General features: G+C 51.0%; 4 protein-coding genes across 4 annotated transcripts; 2 read left to right on the top strand and 2 right to left on the bottom strand.

Moving 5' to 3' along the window:
• Positions 1-427: 427 nt before the first annotated feature.
• On the top strand, positions 428-934 carry BU24DRAFT_321137 (kinase-like protein; the record flags this gene model as incomplete). The annotated part of the gene is made up of 2 exons (XM_033522929.1): positions 428-570; positions 628-934. Coding segments are annotated over 2 exons (450 nt in total), but the record flags the coding sequence as incomplete, so codon positions are not given.
• A 270-nt stretch (positions 935-1,204) lies between these two features.
• BU24DRAFT_255360 (uncharacterized protein) lies at positions 1,205-2,062 on the top strand. The gene is made up of 4 exons (XM_033522443.1): positions 1,205-1,383; positions 1,439-1,607; positions 1,661-1,752; positions 1,810-2,062. Exons 1-4 carry the CDS (start codon positions 1,327-1,329, stop codon positions 1,930-1,932), a joined length of 441 nt encoding a protein of 146 aa, XP_033380937.1. The 5' UTR covers positions 1,205-1,326; the 3' UTR covers positions 1,933-2,062.
• Positions 2,063-3,291: 1,229 nt separating this feature from the next.
• On the bottom strand, positions 3,292-4,068 carry BU24DRAFT_411945 (uncharacterized protein; the record flags this gene model as incomplete). The annotated part of the gene is made up of 4 exons (XM_033526075.1): positions 3,292-3,704; positions 3,790-3,822; positions 3,890-3,971; positions 4,036-4,068. 4 exons carry the CDS (start codon positions 4,066-4,068, stop codon positions 3,292-3,294), a joined length of 561 nt encoding a protein of 186 aa, XP_033380936.1.
• A 1,234-nt stretch (positions 4,069-5,302) lies between these two features.
• Positions 5,303-6,383, bottom strand: BU24DRAFT_411944 (uncharacterized protein; the record flags this gene model as incomplete). Its single annotated transcript, XM_033526074.1, has 3 exons — positions 5,303-5,946; positions 6,012-6,176; positions 6,239-6,383. 3 exons carry the CDS (start codon positions 6,381-6,383, stop codon positions 5,303-5,305), a joined length of 954 nt encoding a protein of 317 aa, XP_033380935.1.
• Positions 6,384-10,283: the final 3,900 nt, after the last annotated feature.

Raw genomic sequence — 10,283 nt, 5'->3', positions numbered from 1 at the left:
TTCTTGCTTGAACCAGCGTGACGTGACGGTAGGGTAGTGCTGCTAGCGGATGTATAGTTATGCCTGAAAGGATTAAGAGGTGGAATGAAGCTCCTGAGCCGGAATTCCATCTCTTGTTCACGATACTGCCTGCCGAGAGGAAGGGACGAGCTGCTGTTTTGTTATTGCACTTCTACGCGCCGCCAACATGAATCCCCAGGAGAATAACAATGTCTCTGAGTCTGAGAATGCTGGGCCTGGGGACAATGGGCCTGAGAACACTGAGCCTGGTGACACTGGGCCTGAGAATGCTGGGCCTGAGAATGCTGGGCCTGAGAACACTGCGCCTGAGAGCACTGCGCCTGGGGACGCTGTGCCTGAGAACACTGGGCCCGATGAAACAACTGGACGCCCGTTGACCTGGCGTGATCGTTACCAATGCCATGTCAATGCGGAAGCTGTGGACAAATATGGGCCGGGCTTGTTCCATCCTGTCTATCTCGGTGACGTGTACAAGGAAGGGCGATATAGAATTGAACAGAAGCTTGGGTTCGGATCACAAGCTACTATATGGGGCGCAAGAGATCTTCCGTATGATGAGTTTCAAACCACCACCTCTTCACTAATTGAGTAACTAAACTTCGGCAGAAGTAACGAGTTAGTGGCTTTGAAGATATTTGCGGCAAACTTATCTCAGAACAATAAGGAACTCGCCATTCTGCAGCGGCTTCGAGACAGCACTCTGGTCCATCCAGGGCGTGAACATGTGGTTGAATTTCTTGACTATTTCTATCACGATGGTGTAAACGGACGCCACTTGGTCATAGTCACAAAACCACTAAAACAAACCTTATTCTATTATACTGATAATATAGTTCGTGGAGGTCGTGCCGTTGGGGAATATACGTGTTCGGCGTTTTGTCGGCAACTTCTCCTTGCAGTAGACTTCTTACACAAATGTCATGTCGTCCATGCTGGTTAGTAAAACTTTGAAAAAATTGGTACACTTTCTAGGCTAAAAGCGTCTCAGATCTGAACAACTCGAACATAATGGTTGGTTCAACAGAAGCCTGGTCTTCTCGTGAGCCATGGATTGTCAAGGTTACTAGACGCGACGGTTTACCTTTAGAAGATGGAGTTCCAGAGTCCCTAGTTGGAACCTCTTTAATTGCCGAGTATTTGAGAGAACCTTTATCCATCAAGATCATTGACTTTTCGTCTTGTAAGTCTTATTGATGTTGGCCAGGAAATGAAGAGTTGCATGCTCACGGCGTATGTCATCTAGCATTCTTCGACGACGATTATCCTACCTGGACCAAAGTCACCCCTTGTCTGCACCCGCCTGAGATGATCTTTAAGAAACCTCTCACGAATGCTATGGATATCTGGGAGGTTGCCTGCATAGTATGTCTACATTCCTTGGAAACTAAGGTTCTACTTTAACGTATCGTACCACTAGATATGGTGGGTTGCGACTGGGGATGACCTCTTCTATTCCAGGCAAAATAACCGTGAGATTATACCACAGATTCATGCATTTTTAGGATCATCATGTGCCGATTGGCTATTGGGTGCTTCTATCGAGGGTATAGTGAACGAAATATGGACAACCGCCCCTACCCCTGTTGGTAAGTAATCCTGTACGTCTTTAATTCACTCTAAAGTAATTAATCGTAAATAGATTTCGACGTAAGAGAAATGGTTCCCCTAGAGCAAGAGTTGAAAGACCTTCTCAGTGATGATGAAGATGACGAATATGATGACTTTGCAAATGTATGTCACGCGAGGTCTTCCAAAATTTGGGAAAGAGATGACGCTGATCCAAAGAAGTACACAGAGCAGCTTGGGAAGTTCATGCGTAGGATGCTGGTGGTAGATCCGAAACAACGTCCAACGGCAGAAGAGCTTCTGGAGGACGAGTTTCTTCGTGAGAAAAAAACGGTTGGCGCATAGAACATGAGCCTTCACTCCCCACTCAAGAGGATACTTTCACTGGACCATTTTAGTTGTACACCCTGAACATTCGTTTAGTGTCTCAGCCTTTCTATCGTGTGTCTCAATCTCAGTCCAGCAATCAATCAGAGTAAAACAATCAATCTGTCAAACAGTCAAACAGTTTCAGATAGTCTATATAGAATGGAAGAAGCTATGAGCATTTCGCTTCCATTCTCTTCTTACAAAGTCGCGACCTGTAGCACACGAGTGTGTAGCTGACCCAACGGAGTCAAATTTCTAATCCTTCTTGAACGCAGCGCTTTGGACCTTGGGAATCGACGCATTTTTTAACATGCATTCTTCTCAACCTAGAAGAAACACAAACGTCGCTTTTGTCCAGGGGCCTCCTTAGCATGCTTCTGGTGGTGCTTACCGAGAATACTATCTCATCGGATCTTCATCCATCCTCCTGTTCCAAATGCATGCAACGGAGCAGCACGATATCGTCGCCACGCTTTTCCTTTTTTTCCTTTCTCATGTTCATACCAAAGCCTGGCGCGAGTGGCGCAAGCGACGTTGTGGATCTATGTTGATTTCTTGATACAAATGTTCGGCGTTTCTTTTCTTTTCCTCTCTCTCTGGGTCATCCCCAAATTTATGTAGAGGATGTTCTTTCTTCTTCATGTATGTCTGCCTGTAATCTAAAAACCGATCTTTACATCATGCAGCAAAACTATGGCATCGTCTACACTCACATCCTTACCTTCCCACTCACTCCGGTCATAGAGGTAGACCTCCCAAGGTCTACATCTAAGACCCCATATACACTAACCTCTTGTCTCAGCATCTGCACACTCACCCTTCACCCACCACTCCCCCCGTCCATGCACACACCCTCCCAGACACCCCCATCATTCTCTCTCCTCCTCGCCCCTACATCCTTCTGCCAACTTTCAAGCACGGAGACCACACATCACACATCACGATCCGATCCAATCTCACACCTCATTCATGATCGATATGAAGATGAAAACCCAATGAATTGCCCTTCCCTTCCCTTATCTGATCTCAGAATACCTATGAAGTCGTCGCCAACCTCACCAATCGTCCCAGGTCAGGATGTGAAGTGTAACCTCCAACTTCCCATCCATTCAAAAGAAGAGATCAAGTAAGGTGACTGACTCAAAGGGAAGGCCACATCACGAGAGAAACCGAAACGCCGTTATCCCAACCCCACCCATGTTCCCTTTTTCGTCGCAGAGGCCTCGGGACGCTCCCACACGCATAACCCACGCATCTCCTTCCAAAACCCCATCATCACCATCATCGACAGCTGGCGCAGAAGCAGGAGCGAAAGACCACGTCAAAGCCCAAACGCTAAACAACGCCCTCGTCCTCGCTGTCCGGAAGCGAATCCAGCCCGTCGAAGCCGCCCTCAACCTTGATCTTCTTATTCACAAAAACCTCGTCGTCGTCGTCGTCGGCGTCGTTGTCGGCGACTGTGTCCTGCGATGCAGCAGCCCCGGCGCGGCTGCGCTTCCTGTTCGCGGCAAGGCCGCTGGGACTCTGTTGGAGCTCGTCGATTGGATCGGCGTCTTCGTCTGAGGTGAGTTTGACTTTCTTGGTTGAGCGCGGAGTGGCAGTGCCGTTGCGACCTTTTCCGGGGGTGGTGCGGGCGGTGGATTTGGGTGTTTTGGCGACTTTGGAGGGCTTGCTGGAGGAGGGGGTGCCTGGGGCGCTGGATGCTCCGGTGCCGGCGGAAGCGTTTTTGGCTTCGGCTTTGAGTTTGTCTGTGGGTGGAGGGGATGTTAGTGCGCATTTTGGGTGAAGAGTGCCAGGATCAACGGGAGTCAGTAAGGTGGGTGGGTGACTTACTGAGCCTGTGGCTCACAGCCTTGGGGGTGCACTCTGTGTGCCTTGTCAGTCCGATCGAGTCTTTGAATGTGAGGGCGATGGTGGAGTTGTTTAGACTTACTGTCGCCGATCTTCTCGGCGAGGTGTTCGAGGAGAGCGGTGGACGCCTTGATGTCCATGAATTCCATTATACCAAGGAGGATCTGGGTGGTGGTTAGCTCTTGGAGTGAGTGAGTCGGTGGGGAGGTGAGAGTGAGAAAGACGTACGATTGCATCCTGAGCAGGGCCCCAAGTGACCATCTTGAAGACTTTTGGGTGGTAGAGTGGTATTTAGATGGAGTGAGTTGGGGCGAGAGACGAGGTGGTGGTGAGGTGTTGGTAGTGTAGAGAGCTGGTCTGGGAAGAGATGGGAGTGAGATGGCGTGGCGCTGGCGGTGTGTAGTAGTGAGAGAGTAAGAGAGAGTAAGAGAGAGGGAGAAGAGAGTAGCTTAAAAGATGAGTTAGGAAGTTTAGGGTAAAGGTAATGTTATAGGGAGGAGAGAGAAAGTAGGTGGCGGGTCAAGTAAAGGTGGTAAAGGTGAGAGAGATCACATGTATAAAATGGTGAGACGTCGAGCCAGACTGGAGTGAGGATAAGAGTCAGTTCAGACCGTGACGTACATAGAGAACGACTGAGCAAAAGGTACAAAAAGTACGCAAATAAAAAGTGCAGGTCAAGACGTAGAGAATGCTTCGCAAGACGTCGAGTTCAACTACATTGACGATGAAAATCACTTTAAACCATAACATCTACACAAAAAACCTCATGTTTCCCACCGGCCTTCCCCAAAAAAACACAAGAAAAGAGCACGAAAACAGCCACACCGCAGGGCTTCCAAGCGAGGTAACGCTGGAGACGATATGCTGTCTGACTGACCCCATCACATCCCACCCTGGAAATCTTTATACATGAGACTTAGACCTAGGGCTGCCCAGGGAAGTAACGCTAGAGGAGAATGTGCTATCCGAGTACACCGCACATCCTAGTAAGTGGTTCTCTTTGTTGTTCGAAGGTATGTTTGTGTGGGACGGCAATTAGGCCAAAATCTCGAGGTAGGTTGAATTTTAGGTGCTGCCTGGGAGAAGAACCGTTTGTCACTGTCGTCATGGCAATTAAAGGTGAGAGGAAAGGCGAAGTGGAGACGAAGAAGTGACGAAGATCGGACCAAGACGCAGATGTTACACAGACTTTCAAAGAAGTGATATGTCACATATTTAACGTACGCACGAACAGGGCATCAAAACACAACGCGTCATCATGCATTTTTCATATAAGGGTATCGTAATTTCCAGTATCCATGCATCATCAAAGCCTGACAGGTCGAGGCTGCATATAAGCACCCAAGCGCCGGAGCCGAAGCGCTGTGATGTCCCAAGGTGCGACCGAAGATATATAGACACGGTTTGTAGCTGCAATGCAACCAAGCACTTCGTCTCAGTTCCAATGGTTTGTATGTACTTAACCAGAGTGTTTAGGTTGCCATGTCGGCGCCGCTCAGTCGTGGCCGCCTTGCGACCACAGATATGCATCTTCGGGCGGCGGTGCACCCTGAGGACCAGGATGGTGGACTATAGTCGCCTGCGATGAGTCTACAGACTTAGGTGCAGAGTCAGAGCCCTCGCTGTTCCCGCTCTTCACCCGCTCGATCGTCTCGTCAGCCGCGTGCTGCCCCTCTACTACCGTCTCTTCATCGATACCAGGCAAGGCAGGCGTTTTGGCCCTCTTCTTGTTGTTCCAGTCTTCCCACAACTTCAACAGGTCAGATCGATCAACATTGAACTTCAACTCAAAGGGAACTGCAGACTGCATCCTTCGATCCATGAGTTCGGATTCAGTCATCAACGCCGGGGCCTGCTCATTTGCCTCGCGAACGAAGTAATCAGCCCAGTAGAGCTCATACTTGAACACAGGCTCGCGACGCCACGGCTTGCGCTTCTTCATGACACCTTTGAGCATGAAAGGCGGCCACAGGTGCTCCTGGTCTCGCAGCAATTCCCGGAGTTCCTGGCAGATGTCGATGACGCCGCGGCGGCCTTTCGCATTCAACCACCTCTCGCGCAGTCGCGCAACTACGATCTCATATGCAACCTGAGGCTCTAGGCCGCATGGTGGAAGATCGGTACCGAATAGCGCGGGCACTGTAGCGCATGAGTCAGCACATCAAGGGACCAGGAAGGATGGGAGGACAGATATGCCGACTTACTGTAGGGTAACAATTCCTGTTCTTCCTCTGGAGATATGGACTTGACAGAGACGAGGCTTTGGTTCACGTCGGCTTTGTTCAGCCTCTTGGTCTTCTTGAGTGGTGTGTGGTGATGGTGCGCCTCTTCGGAGGATGCGGATACAGTATCATACCACTCATCGTCGTCTGTTTTGATAATGTGAGCGCAGGTTCGGAGGTGCATGTTGAACTATGTCTTGGTACTGTACCTTTGCCGTCTGCATGTTCCTCGGCAGTAGTGGGGCGATTTGGGATCATCTTATCTTTCCATTCGTGGGTTCCGACTTTTTGCTGGACGCGCGCCTTCAGATTCGAGTTGGTGTTCACGGGCAAGAAGGTGAAAGGTCCTTCCATGAGGTCGCAGGAGTGGAAAACACTCAAGAAGATGGCAGTTTTGGTTGTTATTGAGAAGGAGAGCGGGGGGAAATGTTGTGCAAAAGGAAGCCTTGTGTCGTCGGACAAGATTGTATAAGCATGTGGAAGGTGGAAGTGGGTGAGCGGGTGGGTCGGGGCCCTGAGCTAGTGGATTGAACCAACCCCGACGGTACGAATGGCAACGATCGCTTTACTTCGGGTTGGCGTAAGTAACTATAAAAGTAAGGTATTACCTAGTTTTGAGGTTAGGTTTTGATTTCCGAGACAGACAAGGAGTTTGTTAATCTACAAGTACTCGTGACTGAAGTGCCGCCTAATAAATGCCCAGGCCGTTACAACGATCAAAGGGACCTGCCACGCCCGTCTGACGTGAAAGAGACGGGAAAGACGTTTTAATTAATCGCCAGCGCGAAGTCAGGTGCCTTCGTGCTTGGGTGACGTCATCTTTACTCTTCAACATTCACCACTCAAGTCTGTTCAGATTCGAGGACATCATCACCCTATACGCATGTTGATTTGAAGGTTTGCCCGGCTTCAAAGAAAACCACATCACTTGCCAACGACACATCAATGCACATTTTCAGTGATTTTTCTATTCGACATACGTAGTGGGAACTTTGCGTTCCTTATTGAATTTGAATGAAAGACATGCTGTCCATTCAATGTTGGGTATCGTGAGTTCAAAGAAACCAAACACCTAGTTTCCCTAATGCGGGAATTCAAATCCTCCAATATGCCCATGGGGCATCCATAAAACTCCGATCAAAACTCCATCAAGTCGGCAAAACGATACCAACGGTGGGTGGATAACTCAATCAGTCCAGTCGCATGCCATGACCAAACCTCTCGCGATACATCTGATCCAACGCCTGCCTCTCATCCTTCCTCCTCTGCTCCTCCTTCTCCTCCAAAATCTTCGCTTGCTCCAACCAATCATTTGCCAAAGAGTTTTCCTTTCGCTCCTCGGCGTCGTTATTGCCTTGTTCTTTGAACTCTTCGCCAACCTGCGTGACCGGCTTGATGATGTTGAAGCCAGATGGATCGGAGCCGGTTCCGACAATAGTCGTGAGCCTGTTCTTGCGTCGTCTCTGAGCTGGGGTCAAGGCTTCCGTAGAGGAAGACGGCTCGGGGGCTGAAAACATGAGGAAGTCGAGCTCTGTCCTCTCGTCGTCGGACTTGTATTCGAATTCGGGGAAGTTCATGTAGGTGGATGCGCGGACGTCCTTTTGTACTCCGTACTGCTTGATTGCCTGGTCGAAGAACTCGTCGCTGTCGCTTCCACTATCTTCAGCGGCTTGCGGCCTGTCGGCGGGGTGTCCTTCTTGCAAGGCTGGATCGACGGCGTCGGTGGGGATGTTCAATTTGGCGAAACGGGCTGCTTCTTCGTCCGCAGCTTGCTCGGCCCAGCGAACGAAGCGGTTGGCCCAAAGGACGTTGAGCGCAGAAACGGGGACATCGAAGCCCTCGGCATCACGTCTAGCAAACACTTTCTTCAGATTCTTACGCTGTATTTCGAGGACATTCATGACATTTCCACGTGGAGGGCATGCGAGGAGCTGCTTGTACTGTGCAAGCCACCGCTTGTCCTTATCGAGGATCCGCTTGTCGTTTGCGATGCGCCACTTGTCCCTTGCGATCATCTTGTCGATGGAGAAGAGCCAGGTCTTTATTTTACGAAGATCGGACCTCTTTCTAATATTATACTTGCGGCGATGGCGGGCTTCCTCCGCGTCCATCTTATCGATGGTGGCGCGCAGCTTGGCGGGTCGGAGCGCGACGTGGGAGTTCAGATCTGTGGATAGAGTCTTGTTCAATCCCTCTAGGACTTGCAATGCAACTTTGTGTGCCTTCTCGTAGGTGCGGGGTGGGGGCGGCAAGACTGGAGTCGCCTTGCCTTTCTTCGATTTTGACTGCTGGCTCTGGCGGGCAGAGGGGACGTTTGCAACGGTATTGATCGATGCGAGAGATGTAGTGGAATCATTGCTTGTGAACGACATGTCCTGGACCGCGGAGCTAGTCCTCGAGAGAACGGGGAAGATGCGGAATGGGTTCGAAGTTGATCCTGTCCTAGCTGTACTTGGCCTCCTGGAATCGCTGAGGAAGGCTGAAAGTGATACACTGCTACCGCTACCATCCCTTCCGAGAGAGGGCACCGAGGAGGGTGTCTTCGCCCTGTAACTGAGGTAGTGTGCAACAAGTGCATCACGAACGCTCAGATAGGCCTGACGAACCTCCGGCATGCGAAGAAGGACAGCTGTAAATTGGGGGAAAGGGTGCTCGATATCTTGATACTGGCCAGGCATGCGACCAATCGAGGCCCACAGCTCGGCAGTGACAAGACTGGCATTTGGCTTGTCAGACTCCACGCTATAAAAGCTGGCGGTGGTGTCCCTCGTAGTGTCAAAGCTCGTGTTTGGTGTGCTAGCCGTGCCTTTGTTGGTACTGGCCATGCTTACGGGTTTGGAGGTCGAACGAGTCCTGGTTGTGGCCGTCATGCTGCTGTGAGCTGAAGTGTTCTCCACAGACTTGGCCGTCATACTGCTGTGTGCTGAAGTGGTCTTCACAGACTTGGCGACAGGTACTTTAGCCATGCTCTTTTTCTTCTTCAGTACCTTTTTGGTAGGAGCCTTGGTTTCCTGTTTTGTAGCATTAAGACCAATATCGACGCTTGTCTGCGATGCCCAATACCCTCCCGGTGCAAAGGCATTGCCTCCGTATGGATTTGGCACCGGCTCTTTCATTTTGTTAGAAGACTTGAACAAACTCATAGCTGGCAGGCCATTATATTCGCAAACTTACCTGGCTTGGGTGCCGGCTCTTTCACTTGGTCAGATGGCTTGTACAGACTCATGGCTGGGCAGACCATTCCATCCGCAAAATTACTTGGCTTACTCGGCTTGGGTGTTTCCTGGCCGCCTGCCTTAAGCGTTTCCTGGCTCTCTGGCTTTCGAAGGAACTGGGGTGGAATCGGGGGAAGCGGAGGCACATCTCCAAGCCCGCTTTGTAGGTCTTGGGCGATCAAGTCGGCGATAGTAGGACGACTGGCCAACGGAGGTGGATAGCTTGAGTAAGTGAAGGACCGGGAACCTTGTCCGAGGCTTGAAGCTATTGGAAGTACGCTTGTGGTAGATGCTCCCCGGATTTGTGGTCGGGATGGGCGGGGAGTCGATCTTCCAGTGCTTGACTTCACTGCGCCTGTAGGCATCGCAGGAGCAGAGCTAGTATGGGGTATCTTCGGCCTCTGGGTACGAGTTTTCGGGCGTTGCGGTTGAGAAGCTGCTGGTAAGTTTGCAACAGGATGTTTGTTCAATTTGGCAATTGAGGCATCCTGCTTCACTGAAGACGAAGGTGTCTTCTTCTTAGGCGGGGGTTGGATGGCAGAGTCATGGCGAGTGACCGCAGGTCTTACCTCTGAAAGTTTGTTCTGCTGCTGCCGTTTGGCAGCTTCCTCAACTGCCTTCCTGGTCGGTGGGTGATAGCACCAAGCCGGAGGCTGTGGCACCGGAGGAGGCTTTGGCTTTGGCGAAGGGATTGGGGTAGGGCTGCCACTTTGCTGCGTGGGAGCTTTCCGCGAGGGCAAAGCCCAGGCGGACGCCTTTCGCAGCAAGTCCCTTCCCATGCTGGGCTTTTTGGCCAAGGTCTTCGCAGGAGAAGTGTCCTTCGGTGCCACAGCCTTCGGTGGTGATGGCCGTTTGCTGTAGCGGCCCGGTTTGGAAGGCTTCGGCTTCACATTGTGAAGCCGTACCGGCGAACTCGCGCGTGGCCATCGTGAAGTGCCACCGACGGCCTGGCCAGGGCCGTCTGGGTGGTATTGAAGTTCTTCGTTGCTGCTTTTCGATTAGCTGGGCTTCACTGCTTCAGTGTACGATGGTGGTGACT

The sequence above is a fragment of the Aaosphaeria arxii genome (genome assembly GCF_010015735.1).
Source record: "Aaosphaeria arxii CBS 175.79 unplaced genomic scaffold BU24scaffold_7, whole genome shotgun sequence".
Taxonomy (NCBI): domain Eukaryota; kingdom Fungi; phylum Ascomycota; class Dothideomycetes; order Pleosporales; genus Aaosphaeria; species Aaosphaeria arxii.
This window is presented reverse-complemented; position numbering and strand designations above follow the sequence as displayed.

Coding starts and splice junctions, on each gene's coding strand:
- BU24DRAFT_255360 (XM_033522443.1), top strand. CDS start 1,327: ATGATCTTTAAGAAACCTCTCACGAATGCTATGGATATCTGGGAGGTT. Junction 1,384..1,438: donor TCTGGGAGGTTGCCTGCATA/GTATGTCTACAT, acceptor TCGTACCACTAG/ATATGGTGGGTTGCGACTGG. Junction 1,753..1,809: donor AATATGATGACTTTGCAAAT/GTATGTCACGCG, acceptor GATCCAAAGAAG/TACACAGAGCAGCTTGGGAA.